This window comes from Esox lucius, chromosome 5 (assembly GCF_011004845.1).
Source record: "Esox lucius isolate fEsoLuc1 chromosome 5, fEsoLuc1.pri, whole genome shotgun sequence".
In the NCBI taxonomy this organism is placed as follows: Eukaryota; Metazoa; Chordata; class Actinopteri; order Esociformes; family Esocidae; genus Esox; species Esox lucius.
In genome coordinates, this window is record NC_047573.1 from 813,995 (window position 1) to 838,362 (window position 24,368).

The 24,368-nt window shown below is 42.8% G+C and overlaps 2 protein-coding genes across 2 annotated transcripts in view; one reads left to right on the forward strand and one right to left on the reverse strand.

The window, feature by feature from the left end:
* egln1a (egl-9 family hypoxia-inducible factor 1a) overlaps positions 1-3,514 on the forward strand; it is a 30,009-nt gene extending 26,495 nt beyond the window's left edge. The window contains exons 4-5 of the mRNA XM_029119772.2: positions 1,672-1,739; positions 2,321-3,514. Of these exons, the coding sequence (XP_028975605.2) occupies positions 1,672-1,739; positions 2,321-2,376 (124 nt within the window). The 3' untranslated portion in view covers positions 2,377-3,514. The remainder of the gene's footprint in view (positions 1-1,671; positions 1,740-2,320) is intronic.
* Positions 3,515-13,252: 9,738 nt separating this feature from the next.
* On the reverse strand, positions 13,253-21,848 carry gpr137ba (G protein-coupled receptor 137Ba). The gene is made up of 7 exons (XM_010864823.4): positions 20,933-21,848; positions 18,760-18,809; positions 15,979-16,201; positions 15,704-15,853; positions 15,320-15,448; positions 14,629-14,750; positions 13,253-13,962 (listed from the first exon to the last, which is right to left on the reverse strand). Exons 1-7 carry the CDS (start codon positions 21,320-21,322, stop codon positions 13,851-13,853), a joined length of 1,176 nt encoding a protein of 391 aa, XP_010863125.1. The 5' UTR covers positions 21,323-21,848; the 3' UTR covers positions 13,253-13,850.
* Between the last annotated feature and the right edge of the window lie 2,520 nt (positions 21,849-24,368).

A 24,368-nucleotide genomic window follows, 5' to 3' on the forward strand; every position in this document is an offset into this window, starting at 1 on the left:
GTCCCCTGAAGCAGGATTGCGTAAAGTGGGTGGCTTGATGTGGGTGGTCCAATTTACGCATCTGCAGAACAAGCACACTGTATTTAACCTCATCTGCTGAACAGGCACACTGTATTTAACCTCATCTGCTGAACAAGCACACTGTATTCACCCCCATCTGCAGAACAAGCACACTGTATTAACCCTCATCTGCAGGACAAGCACACTGTATTCAACCCCATCTGCAGAACAAGCACACTGTATTTACCCTCATCTGCTGAACAGGCACACTGTATTCACCCTCATCTGCAGGACAAGCACACTGTATTCACCCTCATCTGCAGGACAAGCACACTGTATTCACCCTCATCTGCTGAACAGGCACACTGTATTCACCCTCATCTGCTGAACAGGCACACTGTATTCACCCTCATCTGCTGAACAAGCACACTGTATTCACCCCCATCTGCAGGACAAGCACACTGTATTCACCCTCATCTGCTGAACAAGCACACTGTATTAACCCTCATCTGCTGAACAAGCACACTGTATTCACCCCCATCTGCAGAACAAGCACACTGTATTCAACCCCATCTGCAGAACAAGCACACTGTATTCAACCCCATCTGCAGAACAAGCACACTGTATTCACCCCCATCTGCAGAACAAGCACACTGTATTCACCCTCATCTGCTCGAGACATATTCAAAGGCTTTTTTGACAATCGTCCTCGTCCTCAATTAATTTTACACATTCTCTTAAACTCGCCATTCCAGGAAATAGATTGTTGTTTGCGTCTTCTCAGATCTAACAGGTGAACAAACAAACATTTTGCACAACAGCACCACCTAGTGCAAAGAAATGTAATGGCTATCTACACAACAAGGCCACACAACTATAAATGCTGAGCACATCTCCGTACACCCACACATTAACAACACAGACCCGCAGAACCATAAACCAAGCTTCAGACTTCATGATCTTCTTCAATGGCAAGATTGATGCCATAAGATCTTGCATCTTACCTCAAGATCACAACACCTCTGATTTAGCTACATGTTCTGCCTCCAGATCACGACTCTTCTGATTTAGCTACATGTTCTGCCTCCAGATCACGACTCCTCTGATTTAGCCACATGTTCAGGCTCCAGATCACAACACCTCTGATTTAGCTACATGTTCAGGCTCCAGATCACGACTCCTCTGATTTAGCTACATGTTCTGCCTCCAGATCACAACACCTCTGATTTAGCTACATGTTCTGCCTCCAGATCACAACACCTCTGATTTAGCTACATGTTCAGGCTCCAGATCACAACTCCTCTGATTTAGCTACATGTTCTGCCTCCAGATCACAACACCTCTGATTTAGCTACATGTTCTGCCTCCAGATCACAACACCTCTGATTTAGCTACATGTTCAGGCTCCAGATCACGACTCCTCTGATTTAGCTACATGTTCAGGCTCCAGATCACGACTCCTCTGATTTAGCTACATGTTCAGGCTCCAGATCCTCCTTATCCACCACTGTTCCCCAAGGACCCTTAGTTTTCTGACCTCCTTATCCACCACTGTTCCCCAAGGACCCTTAGTTTTCTGACCTCCTTATCCACCACTCTTCCTTGTTATATTTAAATATGCTTTATAAATACAATTGACTTGACTCAACACTCTGCTCTTCTCTGCTCCAGGTATGCCATAACAGTGTGGTATTTTGATGCAGATGAGCGAGCCAGGGCGAAAGAAAAATACCTGACAGGTAAACCATCTTACCATTTCTCTACAGCAGTGAAAGACAAAGAATGGAATTCCCCGCTTGTTCTTGTAGCAAGACAGGATCAGTCTCAGGGTGAGAGGGTCAGCGTCTACTAACTAGGTTTATCATCCCTGGTAAATTCTACTAACTAGGTTTATCATCCCTGGTAAATTCTACTCACTAGGTTTATCATCCCTGGTAAATCCTACTCACTAGGTTTATCATCCCTGGTAAATCCTATTCACTAGGTTCATCATCCCTGGTAAATTCTACTCACTAGGTTTATCATCCCTGGTAAATCCTACTCACTAGGTTTATCATCCCTGGTAAATCCTATTCACTAGGTTCATCATCCCTGGTAAATTCTACTCACTAGGTTTATCATCCCTGGTAAATCCTACTCACTAGGTTTATCATCCCTGGTAAATCCTACTCACTAGGTTTATCATCCCTGGTAAATGCTACTCACTAGGTTTATCATCCCTGTTATATGCTACTCACTAGGTTTATCATCCCTGTTATATGCTACTCACTAGGTTCATCATCCCTGGTAGATTCTACTAACTAGGTTTCTGTGTATCCAGGAGCTGGGGAGAAAGGCGTGAAGGTGGAACTGAACAGACCGTCAGAACCCAGCTAGTGAGATGAGATGTAGACCAGTAAGCTGACGACCTTCACCTGCAGTAGCACTGGCCATCAAGGGCTCTGTCCAGCCAAGAGAGAGAATGCCTTTGTCTGTGTGTTTGTGTCTGTCTGTGGCAGAAGAAACAACTCAGATTAGATGGGAGGCAACTGAGAAGCAGATTGTAATTAACGAGATTTTGCCCTTTTGACTTTTCCTGGAGTTCTATGGGTGGATGGATTATGTTTCCAGGGATAGAATGGAGTTGAACTTCGAGCTGCATCAGAAACATGAGATGGGCTCCTGCCCTGTGGAGCACTGTGGCCAGCATGATGTCCTCACCTCTGGCTATGACACAGCCTTGTCCATGGCTTCATCTAGGGACCAGGGTGTGATTTGGTATGAACACTGAATACTGACACAGAACAGGCTGACATTTAGAAAGCGCTTTTAGCTTCCACAACCACCTTTGAGACTTTTCGTCTTTCATCTGATTTTGTGGTTAATTCCTTTAAGGTACAAGGCAAAATGTTCATAGTGCAAAGGCTGTGTGTTGAAAGACTCACCCAAAATAATTTGCTTTATTACTTCTCTAATATAGTAGGTATATTACATAAATAACAGGTTTTGCATGTCAGCGGTCAGGTTTTCAAGCTATATTACTGTCACTATCCAGAAATATCCAGTGTTATATCCATGTGATCTTAAGATTTTTATATTTTGAAGACTTGATGGGTGACATGCAGAAGTTAACAGTGGACAAATAAAATAAATTAATCTTGGTGAATCTTTCCTTCAAGTTCCAGGTTTACTACAATCCTCGTTGTAATCTAGTAGCAATCATTATCTTCATCAGTGTACATTTTAATACTATTTATGTATTGCACAGTTTAAAAAGCTATTAAATAAGTGGAAGGGAAAACCTTATTAAATCCCAATGCCTGATCACAATGAGGTTTTTGTGCACTTAACGCATTGCTGTAGCACTAGTAAATGATCAGCCTCAGTGTTTTGCATTTGCTTGTTCTGGTAATGTTTGGTCAAATGGAATGTGCTTGTGAGGTCCATTTGTTTAAGCAGTGTTTTGTAAATGGACTTATTCAGGGTTTTTTTATGACATGAGGCAAATCTGAATTAAAACATTTTCTGACCGTTATTTTTTGTTAGTATTTTCTTTGATCAGCATGTTGCTGTTGCCTGATTTTTACCTCACACCCACACACAGTGGAACAATTACACATGTACATGTTCAATGGGACAACTACACCCCCCTGTACATAATGGGACAACTATATTTTTCTTTTCACAAACGTACATAGGAACAATATGGAGACGAGCCATTCAGAAAAAAAAGAATACTGGATCACAATTTCTTGCAGAATTCCTGTGTTTCATATATAGAGTACACAATTAATTTAAGGTTGTGACACTAGTCTTGGCTTTGTATTATCCTGTTATAGATCGTAGTCAACAAGAAAGCTGCTCTCAATGATTGGGAAGTGTTTACAATCTGAGCATAACGGAGTGATACAAATGGTGCTTCTTGTTTCGGATTAGGCTAATGGGGATGTAATGGACAGTAAACTGCACTGGATAAGAGTGTCTGCTATATAAACTATAATGTGGACAAGAGATCCTGTGTCTTTACTGGTCCTCTACTGTCTCCTACAGGTAGAAGGGAGACTTGCACTGACTTTGTAGGATCTCCATTCACTACTATGGGTCCAAACTGTGGGGGTGTTTCAGAAAGCAGGGTTAACACACTGAATTGAAACCACAACTCCGGGTTGACTGACTCGGAACTGTCAAACGGTTTCAGAACAGGTGGTAACAGTTAGTTCAGCTCTTTAAGTTAACCCTGAGTAAAGCGTGTGCACGAGGAGATAAAAAGCCCTCAATGGAACGCAGATAACGCGAGTCATCATGTCATCAGGAGAAAAATGTCTCGGACCCTGTACTTCTCCCCAGTGGAATTAGATATTAATGAACACATGCCGAACATGAGAATATATTCAAGAAAAAAGCAATAAAGTATCAGCAGCAAAAGGACGCAAGCTAGCATGGCAGAAAATTACTGACCGAGACAATGCGCGAGTATTAACTGGAAAAAGAAAATTCACATCTCAAGTCTTCCACTGATTAAACATTTATATAATGTGTGTAATATCAAGTTCATAGTTTATCAAATGCACCGAATGACACAGCGCAATTCCAAAATTCTTGCGAGATGGCACACATCTGCATAGTAACAACTAAGAAATATATAAAGCAAAAATATAGCGGTAATATACAAACAAAATTTACTAGCAGAAATCTTCAAGTCGGATGGGAAATATGAACAATATGGGCTGAAGTATTGAATATTATAAATATTGTGTAATATGCCAAAATATTCTAATGTACATTGAATGTACTTAGAAAGACAGAGCATCTGGAATGTTTGTGTGATCAATAGGATCATAGATCAGTGTTACTGGTTGAGGAGTCTTATGGCCTGAAGGAAAACTGAGTCTGGAAGTACGTACCCTGATGTCCCGGTGGTGTCCACCAGGTGGCAGTAGCAGTGTGAATAGACCATAGCCTGGGTGACTGTGATGTTTGATGTTTACATTTGCTCAGCGTCATCAATGTTATACAGAAAACTGCAACACAATAATGTATTTCTGAACTGAGAGCATGTCCACCATGTGTCATAAGAACATTTCAGATAAATCATCGATTGTGCAGAAACAGTAATTCTCTACCAGATAATCATTAGAAATTGTAAAACAAGAGGGGTCTGATCGCTTTCTCCTGACAGACTTCTGTTGAGTATTGGTGCTTCTACTGGCTCTTGGAGAAAAGGACACACCCTGTCCAACACATTCAGATGGCAGGTTTCAGTTAAAGAGGAGGACAAACTCAGAGTTGCATAAAACCTGCTAGTGAGCAGTTTAGCTTAACGGAGTATGTTGCCATAGTAACTGACTCAGTAACGCTGAACTGGATCTTTGAAACCATAAACCCAGAGTTTCTATCAACTCGGAGTCAACTCTAGGTTTTCTCTAAACCAGCTTTCTGAAATACCCCCAATGCCTATTAAATACCATGACACAACACAAATCAACAGGCAGGTACAGCAGAGATCGAACTATATACATTTAACATGACAATACTAAAGTTCACACCAAAGTACTAAACCAGTTCCACAAAGTTTTTACCAACAGTATTTGGTCATCGGAGAGAAGTCTGTTATTTTAGTGGGTGGAGGTTCCCCCTGTCATTATGGGTACCTGTAATAACTGATCTAAAGTGGGTGGAGGTTGCCCCCCACAATCAATAGTAGAACAATAATTCAGACTTATTATACACAGATGTCTTATACATACCAGCTTTTATAAACCAGGTGCAATCCTAAATGCATCTTTTTCTAGAGCAGCCTGTATTTCTCCTGAGGTTACCTGTGGGTTTTTCTTTGTATCCTGAACAATTCTTCTGGCAATTTTAGATGAAATCTTTCTTGGTCTACCTGACCTTGGCTTGCCATCAAGAGATTCCTGAATGAATAAGTGATTGAACAGTACTGACTGGCATTTGCAAGGCTTTGTATATCTTTATATTATTTTTCATCTTTATAAAAATCCATTACCTTGTTACACAGGTCTTTTGACAGTTATTTTCTGCTCCCCACGGCTCAGTATCTAGTCTGCCCATTGCATCCACATGAAAGCTAACAAACTCATTGACTTTATACACAGACACCAATTGCAATTTAAAATGCAACAGGTGTGGGAAATTCACCTTTAATTGTCATTTTCACCTGTGTGTGTCACCTTGGGTCTGCCACAGGGCCAAACATTCAAGGGTATGTAAACTTTTGATTGAGGCCATTTGGGTGATTTGTTATTATTATGATTTAAAAAGGAGTCAAACAACTATGTGATAATAAATGGCTAACATTTTTTAATAAAAGACAGAGGTTTTGCATGTTCAGTCATATTTTCAAAATCAGTGCCAAAATGTCACAGTTTCTGCCAGGGTATGCAAACTTATGAGCACAACTGTATGCTTTCAATTGGGTGTTTGTACCATTTGTCAAATTCTTGTTTTGTAAGCAGGCCCCACACTTCACTGCCATATAGTGGAATTGGTTCAATTATAGATTTGAATATTTTTAGCCAGATCCTAATTGGTATGTCTAATTTGATGTATCTTTTAATGGCATAAAAAGCTCTCCTTGGTTTATCTCTCAGTTCATTCACAGCCAGGTTGAAATTCCCTGTTGAGCTCATTTTAAGTCCAAATATGGGTAAGTGTGTGTGGGTTCTTTGTGAGTGGCACCTAATAAGAAAGTATATCTATTTTCTTTACATCTGGATCTTTTTAGAAATCTTTGTCTTTTTTAGATTGACTGTCAGTGCCCAGGTTCTAGCTGACCTGATGTAGTGTATCTAAATGATGCTGTAGGCCCTCTTTTGTTGGTGACAGTAGAACCAGATCATCTGCATACAGGAGGCATTGTCACAGTTCATTGTAGGCAGGACACAAAGCACAGAGCTAATGAACATCCTTTTGATGCTTCTTTTTGGCAACAACGAAAACAAAGGCATAAACTGAAGCACAGCAACAAACAGCTAACTCAAAACAATGACCAACATACTGAAAGGCAAACCAAGCAACTTAAATAGGTTCCCCAATTAGTGACAATAATGAGATGCAGCTTTCTTGATTTGGGGAGAGCAGAAAACAGTACCCCAGAGATGCCTAGAGGCACCTCTGTGGTTAGGTCCTAACTGTGGCCTACAGGCGCATAGAGATGCCTAGAGGAACCTCTGTGGTCAGGTCCTGACTGTGGCCTACAGGCGCATGGAGATGCCTAAAAGAACCTTTGCGGTCAGGTCCTGACTGTGGCCCCCAGGCGTATAGAGATGCCTAGAGGCCCCCGGACAGCCTTTTATTTCTGTGTCAGATAGTGTGAGTCCTGGCTCTGTTGATTGTTCAAACATTTGAGTCAATTCATTAATATAAATGTTTCCTTGTTTTACTCCAAGTCCTTGAGAAAATAATTTTGTGTTTCAATCTCCAATTTTGACTGCTCATTTGTTATTTGTGTATATTGATTTGATAATGTGTATAATGTGTTTTCCCCCTACCCCACTCTCATTTAGATTTAGAAAAATTCCTTCATGCCAAATTGTGTCAAATGCTTTTTCAAAATCTATGAAGCAGGAGAAAATATTTGTTTTGTTTTGATTTATGTGTTTATCGATGAGGGTTTGAAGGGTATAAATATGGTCTGAGGTTTGGTGATTTGGTAGGAATCCAATTTGACTATTGCTCAGGACGCCACTAAGGTAATGCATTAATCTGTTCTTTATGATGGTACAGAATAGTTTGCCCAGTTGCTGTTGACACAAATGTCTTGGTTGTTGTTGGGATACATTTTGTCTCCGTTCTTAAAAATTGGTGTTATTAGTCCTTGGCTCCAGATGTCTGGGAAATAGCCTACACTCAGGACTTTGTTAAAAAGTTTGCGTATGGCAGTGTTGAATTTATGATCTGCGTATTTTATCATTTAGTTTAATGAACCATCCGTACCGCAAGGTTATTTGAGTTTAAGGGCCTGTATTTTATCCAATATTAAAATGTCTTTTATTGGGAAATCTATTGGATTAAAGTTTTTGGAGTTGTTGATACATTTCTTTTTGTTTTGAATTCGTTGTTATGTTTCTAAATAGGTCTTTTAAGTGTTTCTTCCATATGTCAGTATTTTGTATAGCCAATTCTTTTCGATCAGGTTTGTTTAGAGAGTTCCAATTTAGCCAGAAAATGTTTGAATCAATACAATCTTCCATTTCAGTTGGATGATGTTTGATGTGTTTGTCTTGTTTGGTTTCGAGAGTTTGTTTGTATTCCTTTAGTGTTTCCCAGTAATGTTGGCGGAGATCTTGGTTGTCTGGCTCTTTATGTTTTAGGTTGAATAGATTTTTGAGTTTTTGGATTTGCTTTCATGATCAAACCATTTGTTGTTGTTAGTCTTTTTACTGTATTTAGGGGTCTTTTTTAGATTGGATAATGATGAGGATAATGATCCTCAAATATTTTATTTATGTTTTGTACAGCCAGATTAACAACATTTTTGTTGTGAGGATATGTGTGGGCCATATCCTCACAACAAATCCTGTATCCTCTCTCTCTCTTTGAGAGGGAAAGAGAAGAATTCGGTCCTTCCCCCTGAAGACATCCAGCATTACATAATCAGATTTCCCTTCCCACAGAAACCGAGTCAGTAGGCAGGCTGTCCTTAACTAGATGTCCTTGGAGTCCACATCACATGGGACTAATGACATGTATCTGCACCTCAATAATGGAGGGTGTTGGGGTCCATTGGTGTCAAAAGATCCAGTGATTCTGTGACCTGAACTGATCTCATACAGAAACATATATTGACGGGATTGCAGTATTTCCAGTGCATAAATCATGGTAAATTTTAATAATTATCAGAGATTCTGTGAAATGTTTTATTAATATATCCACTAGAGGGTGCAACTGCTCTAGGTTAATATTCTACAGAACTTCTACTAAAGTGTGCTGCATTCGCCATCATGTGGGAGTTGGGAAATCACCAGTTGTGAAGTCTAAAATATCAGTTGGATGAATTCTTGTGCTTTTGAAATGCCGACTTGCTATTGACCAACAACCTATAATTTGTCAATCATAAAAAGTAAATGTACAGCTATAATGCTTGTAAACAAATTATGCAAAAAAAAAAAAAAGCTAATATATGAATTGGTTGCTTTTTATTAGTTATATTTTTTTGTTCTATTTCTTAGTAGATACGTGGGTGGAGTTGGAGCTCAGGGATGACGAACAAGTTTACCTCTACTCATTAATAGTTGAAAGACAATTCAAGTGGATTTCTTCCAGACCTATTATGGTTAATCACATTAAGATATCATCACATGATGTCTCTCAGTAGAATTAGAAGGACGTGTTTGGTGTTTCATAAAATAATTATTTATTCTAGGTTACCCAATGCACTGGAGGTGTTAAGAACCAAACATGAACAGAATATCCTTTTTCCTCAGCAAAGAGAAGCCTACAGTGGATATAAAAAGTCTACACACCCCATGTAACAAAGATAAATCATTTTTCACTATTAATGTGAACAATTCAATTGAAAAACAAACTGAAATCTTCAAGGGGGAAACATTTAAAATAAAAACCTTACAATAACCTGGTTGCATAAGTGTGCACACCCTCTTTTAACTGGGGATATGGCTGTGTTCAGAATTAACCAGTCACATTCAAAATAGAAGTCATTACACACCTGCCATCATTTAAAGTGACAAATAAATTTCAGCTGTTCTAGCAGGATTTCCCTGACATTTTTTTTGTTGCATCTCAGAGCAAAAGCCATGGTCCGCAAAGAGCTTCCTAAGCATCAGAGGGATCTCATTGTTGAAAGATATCAGTCAGGACTATTACTCCATCTACAGTTGATGACTTTGTTGCTGCCTTCTCTGTTTCCGACCTCGCCTCTACTATAGAATTGGCATTGCCTTTATGTCCTGACCAGCTCCTCTCATCCTTTCACACCATCTGCTCTCAGATTATGGACTCTGTTGCCCCTTACAAGGCTAAGTCGACCAAAGGCCCATCGGATCCCTGGTTCAATGATACAACTCGGGCCTTCAGGCGCCAGTGTAGACAGGCAGAACGTAAGTGGAAGAAGGATAGGCTGCAGGTGTCACTAGAGATATTTAGAGCTAGCCTTGCCACCTATCAGAGAGCAGTGAAGGAAGCTAAAGGTCAATACCTTTCCAATCTCATCAATAGCAATAGCCACCGTCCTGGAATCCTGTTTAGCACTATTAACTCTGTCATAAATCCGGTGTCTGGTGTAATGAATGAGGCATCAGTAAATACTTGCACTGCATTCAAACAGTATTTTTTGGACAAAGTTTTGTCTATTAGGCAAACCATCACACAAGCCCCTGCTGTTGCCATTCCCTCCCAACCGACACAATGTGTGCTGGAGTCTTTTGATGCAGTTACTCTTGTGGACCTAAAAAAAGCTGTCCATGAGTTGAAGCCTACCAACTGTCCTCTAGACGCTGTTCCTGCCAGGATTTTGAAAGAGGCTATTGACATCATAGGTCCTTTCCTTGTCTCCTTCATAAGCAGCTGTTTTAGTTTGGGCACTGTTCCCACTGCTCTCAAGCACGCCATTGTGAGACCACTGCTCAAGAAACCCAACCTTGATCCCTCCATACTGTCCAATTTCCGCCCAATATCCCACCTGTCATTTCTGTCCAAGCTGATGGAGAAGCTTGTTTTCACCCAGCTTCAGTCTCACCTCCAACTGCACGGCATGGGGGATAAATTTCAGTCTGGTTTCAGGTCTAGACATAGCACCGAATCAGCGTTACTGAGGGTCCATAATAACATTCTCGGAGCCCTGGACAGTAAAAGCTCTGTGGTTTTGGTGTTACTGGACCTTACCGCTGCGTTTGACACCGTGGATCATGCCATCCTCATCTCCCGTCTTCAACATGTTGTCGGTCTGCAGGGCGCAGTGCTCAATTGGTTCTCTTCATATCTTATTGATAGAACTTTTTCAGTTATGCTAAATGATTTTTCCTCCTCAGCTGCCCCTTTGTCATCCGGTGTGCCTCAGGGTTCCATTCTCGGTCCTATTCTGTTCTCACTCTATATGCTGCCTCTTGGTCAACTCATCTCCAATCATAACGTTCAATTCCATTTCTATGCAGACGACCTTCAGATCTACCTTCCTGTGGTTCTGAACAATCGTTCTGCGCTGGACCCTCTCCATAACTCAATTCAGGACATTAAACTGTGGCTTTCTCAGAATTTCCTTCACTTGAATGAAGGTAAGACTGAATACATTCTATTTAGCCCGGATTCACCCTGCAGTTCTCCAAGTTTTGGCCCTCTCACACCCCAGTTTGCACCCACTGTGCGTAACTTGGGTGTTATTTTTGACAAAAGTATGCAATTTGATAAACAGATTAGTGCGGTTGTTAAGGCGAGCTTTTACCAGCTAAGGCTTCTTAGTAAGGTCAAAACATTCTTGTCCCAAGCTGACCTTGAAAAAGCCATTCATGCCTTCATCAGCTCGAGGATTGACTACTGTAATGCCCTCTACACTGGACTTAATAAATCATTCCTAAATCGACTTCAACTGGTACAAAATGCAGCTGCACTTCTCCTCTCAAACATCTCCAAACGCTCACACATCACCCCAGTCCTCTGCTCACTCCATTGGCTTCCGGTGCGGTTTAGGGTGGAGTACAAGGTCCTGCTGTTTGCATTCAAGGCCATCAATGGACTGGCCCCGGCCTACCTCGCCGAATTAGTAACGGTCTACCAACCTGCTAGAGCTCTCCGCTCCTCTGAATACACCTCTCTGGTCATTCCCAAATTCAAATACAAAAAGTTTGGAGGCCGATCATTTGCAGTTCAGGGCCCAACTCTGTGGAACGCTTTACCACCATCCCTGCGTAACATTACCGTGTTCAGTGTTTTTAAAGCGCAGTTGAAAACACATCTGTTCAGACAGGCTTTTAACACGTAATCTCTGACTCGTCTGCTCATTTTATATATTTTATGTGTATGTATGTGTATGTGTGTGTATATGCGTATGCGGGTGTATGTGTATATATATGTACATATAAATTTTTCTTCATTTATCTTATATTTTTATATGTTTTAATATTTTTTATATTCTGTTGTCTACTGAAGCTTTTAATGGAAAGCGCCTTGTGCACCTTTTGGCTGTTGTAAGGCGCTTTACAAATAAAATTTGATTGATTGATTGATTGATTGAGGACAAGGGTACGGAATAATTTCCAAAGCATTAACTATACCATGGAACTCAGTGAAGACAGTTATCATCAAGTGGAGAAAATATGGCATTACCAAGAACTGGATGTTCCTTCAAAATTGATGAAAAGACAAGAAGAAAACTGGTCAGGGAGGCTTCCAAGAGGCCTACAGCAACATTAAAGGAACTGGCGAATTTTCTGTCAAGTACTGGCTGTGTTCTACATGTGACAACAATCTCCCTTATTCTTCATCTGAATGGGCTATGGGGTAGGGTGGCAAGACGGAAGCCTTTTCTTACAAAGAAAAATATCCAAGCCCGGCTGAAGTTTGCAAAAACAAACAAGTCCCCCAAAAGTATGTGGGAGAATGTGTTATCTGATGAAACCAAGGTTGAACTTTTTGTCCATAATTCCAAAAGTTATGATTGGTGCAAAAACAACACTGCACATCACCCAAAGAACACCATACCCACAGTGAAGCATGGTGGTGGCAGGATCATACTTTGGGGCTGTTTTTATTCAGCTGGAACCGGGGCCTTAGTCAGGGTGGAGGGAATTATGAACAGTTCCAAACACCAGGTAATTTTGGCACAAAAACTTCAGGCGTCTGTTAGAAAGCTGAAGATCAAGTTCACCTTTCAGCACGACAACGACCCAAAGCACACATCCAAATCCACAAAAGCATGGCTTCACCAGAAGAAGATTAACGTTTTAGAATGGCCCAGCCAGAGCCCAGACCGGAATCCAATTGAACATCTGTGGGGTGATCTGAAGAGGGCTGTGCACAGGAGATGTCCTGACAATCTGACAGATTTGGAGCGCTTTTGCAAAGACGAGTGGGCAAATATTGCCACGTCAAGATGTGCCATGCTAACAGACTCCTACTCAAAAAGACTGAGTTCTGTAATAAAATCAAAAGGTGCTTCAACAAAGTATTAGTTTGTGTGTGCACATTTATGCAACCAGGTTATTGTGAGTTTACATATTTATTTATTTTCACCTCTCAAAGATTTCAGTTTGTTTTTCAATTGAATTGTTCACTTTATAGGTCACATTAATGGTGATTTATCTTTGTCTCATTCTTTTACATCACAAGAACCTGGCATTTTAACAGGGATGTGTAGATTTTTTATATCCACTGCATATAATCCTTGAAAACATCACAGCTGCTTGCTTGTTACAAATTGTTGAAAGAAAAAATAAATGGATACATATTAAACAAAATATGTACAATTACTGTATATTAATTATTGTTCCATATAACTTGTAGGTTTCTATACAGTGATACATTTTAAAAACAGTGCATTCAGGTCAGGGTTTTGTACATCAAATTTGTTCTGGGAAGTTTTTCACGTCCTTGAAATGGACTGTAATTTCAATACCTACTGTACTGGCCTTTTGAGAATGTGCTCAACTTTTTGACTTAAGAGTTTATTTGTCAGAGTATTGGGTAGAAAACAGAAGGCAATAAAAACCAGGTGGAATTCCAGCCCTTGTGTCTTGATATGAGGACCTCAGATGTGAGGTCAGCAGTAGGGATGTGCAAAAAAGCCATAGAGCCAATAGAAAGTCTTTGCAAAAGAGTTACAGAGGAATATAAGGTCTTCAATACGTTTCAAGGCCAATGAGAGCCTTGGATGTGTGTTCAGAACCAATGGGAAGTTTTCAGTAGTGGTTGAGTTCCTCTGAGGGCAGGGGTTGTTGTGGCTCCTCCCCTCCTATATACACCGAGATGCTGCCACTTCGTCTGTCCCAGTCAAAGCTGTCTGCTGTCAAACTGAGATGGGGGCCAGAACAGAGTCATTAGATCACTATGTCCACTTGTAACAGATCCCGGATCAGTGTTATCCATAACCCCGTTCTCCTGGACTGTAGGTTCTGTATCAGTTCCAGGATCATTGATAACCTTCACAGTGTTTACCTGGACTTTAGTTTCTGTATCAGATCCAGGATCAGTGATTACCTTCACAGTGTACACCTGGTACCTGGACTGTAGGTCCTTCACAGTGTTTACCTGGACTGTAGGTTCTGTATCAGATCCAGGATCATTGATAACCTTCACAGTGTTTACCTGGACTTTAGTTTCTGTATCAGATCCAGGATCAGTGATTACCTTCACAGTGTACACCTGGTACCTGGACTGTAGGTCCTTCACAGTGTTTACCTGGACTGTAGGTTCTGTATCAGATCCAGGATCAGTGATTACCTTCACAGTGTACACCTGGTACCTGGACTGTAGGTCCTTCACAGTGTTTACCTGGACTGTAGGTTCTGTATCAGATCCAGGATCAGTGATTACCTTCACAGTGTACACCTGGTACCTGGACTGTAGGTCCTTCACAGTGTTTACCTGGACTGTAGGTTCTGTATCAGATCCAGGATCAGTGATTACCTTCACAGTGTACACCTGGTACCTGGACTGTAGGTCCTTCACAGTGTTTACCTGGAATGTAGGTTCTGTGGGATGATGCTCCATGCCATGTCATCATCGCTGTCGTAGCGACGAGGGTTGTCAAAAAAGTAGGCCCTGGAGGAGAAGACATGTCCCGGGAGCCCAGAACCACTCTGTAGAACCAGAACAGCAGATATCAGCCAATTACAATGGTACTGAAACCTCATGAAGAAAAAATCTTACTGGGAAACCAGTCCCTAGTATAATAGTAAAGCTAATATTAATTGTATAATATTCAGCTGATATTCGTATGAATATATTAAATGTACAATTGCATGATAATAAGTTGCATTTAATATTATGATTATAAACTGATATTAACATTATGAAATTATAATATTAAACTCAACTTAATATCATAATATTAGGGCAATATGTAATTTGTACAAAGTTAACATACATGACTGTTTTTAAAATGATCAGACAATGCAACATTTTCCCTTTTGACTCTAGGTATTTTTTAATTATGTAGAAACTAGCCTTTAGAGCTTTGACCTGTTGAAACCCATATAATAAAACTGGTATCATAAGGAAAACGTTGTTGAAAAGTGTCTGATGGGTTCAAACTTGTTATTTTGTTCTGAACTGGACAACCACAGCTTTACTTGATTTAACCGTGTTTGGTTACAGTGGTCTTGGCTGTCTCAGGTTAGCAATGAAACATGTTCTTCTGAGACCTCACCCTGTCCTGTTCTGGCTGTCTGACCCGGAAGAAGAAGACCACCAGTGAGGTTGGCAGCAGCTCCCAGACAAAGAGTATCACCCCAAACACCATGTAGCCAGCGTCCCCCAATGTCGACCGCAGATCTGCCTGACACACAAACCTCTCGTCTTAGACATTGACTGGCAGAGTCTGCATATCAAACACTGTTCACACAACATGACCACTGATATGGGAACAGCTTTCTCATTTACATCGTAACAAATAGAATTATTTAGACAGGGAAGACCAGATCCAAGACCACCACTCAGAGATGCCTTGTGAATACTGGCCATGAATTAAACAAGCATGCAGAACTTTCTACCATCTAGTTCCTGCCGTAATGCTGTTCCTGTCTCCCATTACCTGGTCAGACACATTGTACCAGTCGTAGTCAAAGGAGTTGATGGTCTTGATGTTGGTGAGGGCCAGCACCACCAGATTATAACAGGCTCTGGAGGCATAGAGGAGAATCACAGTGGCTCCTATAGCTGTCACCTGACACACAGATGTCCCCTGTAGACAGTTTAGGCTTTAAGGTAAGGTTGCTGAGGTTAAGGTTAGTGGATCGGGAACATGGATTTCTTGATTTCCGATCCCCGGAAGGATAGAAAACCAATGGTCGTGTGTGCCTGTGCTACCTTGCTCTCCAGGTAGATATTGGCCAAGGACATCTTAGCGATCTTGTAGAGGCAGAGGGAGAGAGAGACGGCACACAGGACAAACAGGCTGTCGTTAATGGCCACTCTGATCAGCACCAGGGTCTGAGCCTCAGCGGAGGTCATCCTCACCAGCAGGGCACAGGTCAGATTGACCACCAGGAAAACCACACTGACCAACAGGAAGAGAAGGTAGAGAGGGAACCTGGGGAACGGGAAGTGAGAGGTCTGAGGTGATATAGGTGTGTGATTAATGTATTGGGTAATTCAAACAACCCGTCCAAGCCGGTTTGGTTCTCACAAAGAAATAGATAACTTTACAGTGCATCAGTCTAGACCCTGAACATTGAGTTCAGCAGAAAGGCTACAGTCAACACACTCCTGAAAGGAAGAAAAGCAGATAGAAACCCCAGGTGAAGCGATGGACTTTCAGACTATGGAGATATAGAAATCTAAATATCCAGCAACCTTTTCAACAATTCCATGACCTTTCTAATCTTGGGCTCACAGCCCAGACTAAACATTTGGATAACCTGGTTTCTGACAGTGTTTGGAACTGTTGACCTGTTGTCTACAAGTCTGAGTTCTTTTCTCAGCCATTTGCTGCCCTCCAGACTTTTGACTTTCTGGTCCTGACGGAGACATGGATTACCCAAGGAAATACTGCTCATCCGACTGCTCTCTCTTCATCATATTTTTCAATAGTCCAAGAGCATCTGGTGTCTCTTGTGGTGTCACAGGACTACTCTGTTCTTCAACATGGAGATAATATTTCTCACCAACAAATTTCCACTTTCTGAAATTGACATCTCCATTCAAGCTAAACATTGTGGTCATCTACTGTCCGTTAGGCGTTCTTGGTGACTTTTTCAATGAGCTTGACATTCATTCCCAGAGGCTCACCACTCATATTATTGGATGTCTTCCAACTTCTGCCAATAATTTATATCTTACCACAGCCACTTCTTTCTTCTTTTGACCTCACTCCTTCTAGTCAACCATTACTCAAAAAGCAGGTAATGCACTTAATCAAATCATTATGAGATGCTGTCTGTCTACCAATACCCCACTCCATTGTCAGTTCTCACCCATGCTGGATTCCGGTCTGGGCTCTGGCTGGGCCATTCTAAAACGTTAATACTCATTGTCTCTCCCCAACTGCTCTCTCCTGAATACTTCCACCTACGGAACACTTCCATCTCCTGAATCCTTTTCCCTCCTGAATCCTTTTCCCTCCTGAAACCTTTTCCCTCCTGAAACCTTTTCCCTCCTGAAACCTTTTCCCTCCTGAAACCTTTTCCCTCCTGAAACCTTTTCCCTCCTGAAACCTTTTCCCTCCTGAAACCTTTTCCCTCCTGAAACCTTTTCCCTCCTGAAACCTTTTCCCTCCTGAAACCTTTTCCCTCCTGAAACCTTTTCCCTCCTGAAACCTTTTCCCTCCTGAAACCTTCTCCCTCCTGAATTCTTATCCCTCCTGAATCCTTCTCCCTCCTGAATCCTGCTCTCTCCTGAACACTTCCATCTCCTGAATCCATATCCCTCTTGAATCCTTCTCTTTCCTGAACACTTCCATCTCCTGAACCCTTCTCCCTCCTGATTCTGCTTCTCCCAACTTACTCTCCATGCTTTCCAAGTCCTAGGACTCTCATTGCCCCCTTTTTTCCCTGCTGGCCTATTTTTCCCCTCCTACTCCTTGGCTGAATTACTCGCTGTGGGTTCAACAGAAGCTGAGTGAAAATGGAGGAAAATAAATCTTCAAAATAACCTGGCCTCATTCCAATCCCTCCATATCTGCTTCAAAACCCAATTTCTATCACTCGAAATTCCAAGTTTCTTCCTCTGACCTAATAAAACTAATTTCCACCTTCTCACTCCTTTACCCTCCTCCTCCAACCTGTTATATTTCATCTATCCTGATGACATTGTCAACTACTTCCAAAAAGAAGGTTGATGATATCCATAACCCATTTACTCAGCCTAGTGGGCCCACTGGTTGCTTACATACCAAACTTAGTCAAGCTTAACCTTCACAAGACTGAGCTGCTCTTCTTCCAGGCTTGTCTGCTCTCCAGGACATGTCCATTAATGCACGACTGTAGAGTTTCCTCCCAGAGGGTAAAGGACCTTGGTATGACCCTAGACGACACCCAGCCATTCTCTGCTGCGATCAAAGCAGTTACTCACTTCTACAGGTTTGTGCTGTACAACATTCATAGAGTACGACCATACTTTACTCAAGAAGCCGCACAGGTACTTATCCAGACACTTCAAAACTACTAATCCACGCAATCAAAGCTCTTCTTTGTCCTGGCACCTAAATGGTGTAACCAGCTTCCCCTGGAGGCTAGTATAGCAGAGACTCTGCCCTGCTTCAGAAAATATCTGAAACCTTTTCATAGAGTACCTAAAATAGTTCCAATCCCACCACCTCTGTTGTCTGTTGTTTCATGTTTTTTATCTGTACGGTCTTTCTTCTAGCACTGACCTTTGCCGATTACTTATTTGTTGATTAGAATGCACTCCCTACTAAACTGAATGGCTGTTTTACCTGTCTTTCTTCAAATGTATGCACTTCTGTAAGTCCCTCGGGAAATAATACAAAAATGTAACCTAATGTAGCTGGGGTAAAATAACGCCTGAGTGAAGTTTCCTCATTTGATTTTCTGGAGGAAATGTGTGAAATTACTGTTTACTTAAAAAATATGATTTTTCAGTTTTGTGGGGGTTGTACATTGGGTAATATTGATTTACATTACATCTTACCTGTAGTTCAGAAGCTGAGGTGAATATTTAGATTTAGCCTTGAACACAACCTGTAGAAAAAGAAACAGAAATGTTCTTTAACCTCCTAAGACCTGAGTTTTGGTGCAGGAAGGTCTCAGTCATTAAACCCCATGGGTCTCAGAGGTTAAACCCCATGGGTGTCAGTGGTTAAACCCCATGGGTCTCAGAGGTTAAATGCCATGGGTGTCAGAGGTTAAACCCCCTGGGTCTCCTGCTATCTTCTTTTGAAACAGTTGAACTAACAACGTCCTCTCAGTTCTGTATTTCTCTGTTCTAAAGATAAAGACTTTAGTTTGAAACAGGAACCCCTAGCAGAAGAACATTAAACAGCAGAATGTAATGGAATGGCCAGATTTTGTCTATACTTACAGATACTGGAGGAAGTGTTTGGCCTGCTGTTGTTACTAACTTTTGCTAAGTCCATCTACTGACTGATTGTCTTACCAACTGACTAGCTGGCAGGCTGGTTTATTGCCTCTCTGACTAACTGAATGACTGGCTAAATGATTGATTGCTGTTCTTGATGGAAGGGGTTATCTCCCTTCTTTAAATGGTAGGTCAACGATGAGTAGTTAAGCCCTCAATACCCGTAATATAGTTATAGAGCATTTCCCAGACATGCTTTGAACAGTTTCAAACCTAAATAAAATATCTTCTAACTACCAGCCTTGACATTTGAGAAGGCCCTGTCAAATGGACAGAAGAACCGAATGGTGGCCTTCCCTCTTTGACCCATGACCTCTCTGACTCATGACCTTTCTGACATCACAGTGAGACAGATGGTGGCCTTCTTTCTGGCCTCAACAACCTATGACCTGACAGCCTGGTCTCTCACCGTCTTGTATGTTCTCTCCTTAACTAACTAGTCTAACCCATTCCCATGGTCCTAGTTTGTCTACAGACAGACAACTCTTTGAACAAATCACAGATCTGGGTGGACAGGAACTGTGCTCCTGTTTGGACAAATGGAAACAACAGCCAATTTAGACACATGCTCTCTGTCCGAAAGACATGGTTAGTTGAAGCACTGTTGTTCCTGTCTGTGTAGAACACTAACACTAAACCCTAACGCTAACCCCTAATCCTAACCCTAACCCACTAACACTAAACCCTAACGCTAACCCCTAATCCTAACCCTAATCCGAACCCTTTCCACTAGCCCAAACCTTAACTCCTAACCCAGTCCAATGGCCCTAATCCTAACCCTGTCCACTACAGGCTCAACTCAGCTGCTACAGTCACAGACTACAGAGGTTCAACTCACCTGCTACAGTCACAGACTACAGAGGCTCAACTCAGCTGCTACAGTCACAGACTACAGAGGTTCAACTCACCTGCTACAGTCACAGACTACAGAGGCTCAACTCAGCTGCTACAGTCACAGACTACAGAGGCTCAACTCACCTGCTACAGTCACAGACTACAGAGGTTCAACTCACCTGCTACAGTCACAGACTACAGAGGCTCAACTCAGCTGCTACAGTCACAGACTACAGAGGTTCAACTCACTTGCTACAGTCACAGACTACAGAGGCTCAACTCAGCTGCTACAGTCACAGGCTACAGAGGCTCAACTCACCTGCTACAGTCACAGACTACAGAGGTTCAACTCAGCTGCTACAGTCACAGACTACAGAGGTTCAAATCAGCTGCTACAGTCACAGACTACAGAGGCTCAACTCAGCTGCTACAGTCACAGACTACAGAGGCTCAACTCACCTGCTACAGTCACAGACTACAGAGGTTCAACTCAGCTGCTACAGTCACAGACTACAGAGGTTCAACTCAGCTGCTACAGTCACAGACTACAGAGGCTCAACTCACCTGCTACAGTCACAGACTACAGAGGCTCAACTCAGCTGCTACAGTCACAGACTACAGAGGCTCAACTCAGCTGCTACAGTCACAGACTACAGAGGTTCAACTCAGCTGCTACAGTCACAGACTACAGAGGCTCAACTCACCTGCTACAGTCACAGACTACAGAGGCTCAACTCAGCTGCTACAGTCACAGACTACAGAGGCTCAACTCAGCTGCTACAGTCACAGACTACAGAGGTTTAACTCAATTGCTACTGTCACAGACTACAGAGGTTGAACTCACCTGCTACAGTCACATGGAAGGAGTTTGAACACACCTGCTTCAACTCACCTGTGCAAAGTAAAGGTTCATGAGGCTGAGGGTGAAGAACTGGAGACATACAGGAAGGCAGTAGAGGAGCCAGAACGAGAGTGGTCCAAGGCTGTTAGCCGTAACAAAGTTCCTGAAGTAGAAGGAGAAGAGAACGGCTCGCAGGGCCGCCCACAATAGACACAGGAAGAGAAACACCGTCTGGTAGCTGAAGCGCTTGTGTTTGTAGCGCAGGACCATCCAGAGCTGCAGGTATACGAAGAGGAAGAGCAGGGAGTAGAATACAGTGTAGACCACGGTCAGGCCCAGCTTCACGTAGTGGGGGACGGCCGGGGTCAGTGTGGGAAGAGGCAGGGACATGTTGGGGCCTGTCTCAAAATGTAAGGACAGATACCTGACGGCGGCCTCCATGGCTGGTGCCTTCTACCTGTTCCCCTTGGTCCTCCCTCCCTCCTCTGCCTGGAACTCCTTTTTTCAGAGGGAAGAAAACAGAGTAGGAGCCTCTCTTCCCCTCTCCTCCTCACTCCTTCACTCCTCTCCTCCTCTCTGGATGCACTGTAGTGGCTGCCTCCTCTCTCCCTCAGTGCTCCTTTCCCTCGTCTCACTCTTCCTGCTACAAAATCACAACACACCGATCCAGTTCTCTGTCTTTCTTCAGCCTGGAGGGACAGAAGTTGGGTGGTGATTGACAGAAAGAAAAGTACAAGACAAAGGTTGTGAAGGAGTGAATGAGGGTGTCAGGCTGTAAGAGTGAACAAAACAGAGAGTGAATGTTGAAGACAAGGAAGAGAGGGTACAAGAATAACACGCCTAACTTCCTGCTCGAGTGCAGAGCTATGAGAGAGGAGAGGAACGGAGCCAGTGGCTGAACACTGAGGCACATGATCTGTGAGGAGAATAAGCTGTTTGTCAGCCGACAAGCTAGAGGCGGAGCTCTACACAGGAAACCAAGGAGCAGAATGCTGGGCTTGGAGAACAGAGAGAGAAGAGGAGAGTGGATGGGTGACAGGAGAGGAGAAAAGGAGAGAGGAAGGATGATAGGAGAGGAGAAGAGAAGAGAGGAAGGAAGGATGATAGGAGAGGAGAAGAGGAGAGGGGAAGGATGATAGGAGAGGAGAAGAGGAGAGGGGAAGGATGATAGGAGAGGAGAAGAGGAGAGGGGAAGGAAGGATGATAGGAGAGGAGAAGAGTGAAATGAGAGGAGAAGGGATCGGGGGTGATAGGAGAGGAGAAGAGGAGTGAATGGAGGGGAGAAGAGAGGAAGGGTTAGAGTTGGAGGGAAGTGTATTTTGAACACGTAGTACCCAGCTGAGAGGTTACTTAACCTTTAACCCAGTAGTGGAAATTCCCACCATAGAACTGGGGGGTTACCAGGTCAATCACTACATCAGACAGCTCCATGGGTCCTGGATATACTATAGATAACTATAGTCCAAGACACTGTATATAACATCCCCATAGTCCAAGACACTGTATATAACATCTTCATAGTCCAAGACACTGTAGATAACATCCCCATAGTCCACGATACTGTAGATAACATCCCTAAAGTCCACAAAACAATAGTTAACATCCCTATAGTCCAAGATACTGTAGTTAACATCCTCATAGTCTAAAATATACTTTACTGTATACTATACTCAATCTATGATCGTTGGGCTGAACAGGGACTCTATCTGGGATGGCTGGACAGAACAGGGACTCTATCTGGGATGGCTGGACAGAACAGGGACTCTATCTGGGATGATTGGACAGAACAGGGACTCTATCTGGGATGGCTGGACAGAACAGGGACTCTATCTGGGATGGCTGGACAGAACAGGAACTCTATCTGGGATGGCTGGACAGAACAGGAACTCTATCTGGGATGGCTGGACAGAACAGGGACTCTATCTGGGATGGCTGGACAGAACAGGAACTATATCTGGGATGGCTGGACCGAACAGGGGCTCTATCTGGGATGATTGGACAGGGCAGATGGCACTTATTTTGGTGTCAGATAGATGACATAAGGACCATGTGAATTTTAGAACACAAATAGATGTTAATTTAGATAATTGTAAATGACCTTAATACACAACTGTGGATCGCATCCCAATCAGTCACTGTGGGGTAGGCAGTCTTTTTTCTCTCCAGGAGAAGAGTGAGTTGAGTTTGGTATGCCCCCTCTGCGGACCAGAGAAGGTCCTCATTGAACCCCTCCTGGACGTCTGCCCAGCGTAGTTTCATCCTGGAACGTGTGATGTGTGCGATCTCTGCTCCCAACGGCTTCTACAGGCGCACCAACTTGATCATGTGAATCCCAAACTCAGCCGAGTCCTTGCTGGGATCTGGCATTTCATTAGCATTTCATTAGTCCTTCAGTTCATCCTTTCTCCAAGTATTTTGGATGCTGACCTCAGGCATCCACTAAAATTTTGTAAAACTATAGCTATCTGTTGTAGGCACATCCTGTACAAGTGAGGAGAGTCGAAACACACAATGGCCTCACTAAATGACTGGATTATACTTAGAATAAACAATATGATATTAATGTACAATAGAATAAGAAAATATCTGCCACAGTTTTGATCAGTTAAACATTTCTCCCTGACCTCACTCCCTCATTTCTCCCCCCAAATAGCACTCTATCAAATAGCATTCTACCAAATATAACTGTATCAAATAGTATTCTACCAAATAGTATTCTACCAAATAGCACTCTACCAAATAATACTCTACTAAATAGTATTCTACCAAATAGTACTCTACCAAACAGTATTCAACCCAATAGTATTCGACCAAATAGCACTCTACCAAATAGTATTCGACCAAATAGTACTCTACTAAATAACCATACCATACCATACCATCTTCTTCCGCTTATCCGGGGCCGGGTCGCGGGGGCAGCAGTCTAAGCAGGGATGCCCAGACTTCCCTCTCCCCAGACACTTCCTCCAGCTCTTCTGGGGGGACATCGAGGCGTTCCCAGGCCAGCCGGGAGACATAGTCCCTCCAGCGTGTCCTAGGTCTTCCCCGGGGTCTCCTCCCGGTGGGACGGGACCGGAACACTTTCCCAGGAAGGCGTTCCGGAGGCATCCGAAAAAGATGCCCAAGCCACCTCAGCTGACCCCTCTCGATGTGGAGGAGCAGCGGCTCTACTCTGAGCTCCTCCCGGGTGACCGAGCTTCTCACCCTATCTCTAAGGGATCGCCCGGCCACCCTGCGGAGAAAGCTCATTTCGGCCGCCTGTATCCGGGATCTTGTCCTTTCGGTCATGACCCAAAGCTCATGACCATAGGTGAGAGTAGGAACGTAGATTGACTGGTAAATCGAGAGCTTCGCCTTGCGGCTCAGCTCTTTCTTCACCACGACAGACCGATACATCGACTGCATTACTGCAGAAGCTGCACCGATCCGTCTGTCAATCTCCCGTTCCATCCTTCCCTCACTCGTGAACAAGACCCCTAGATACTTA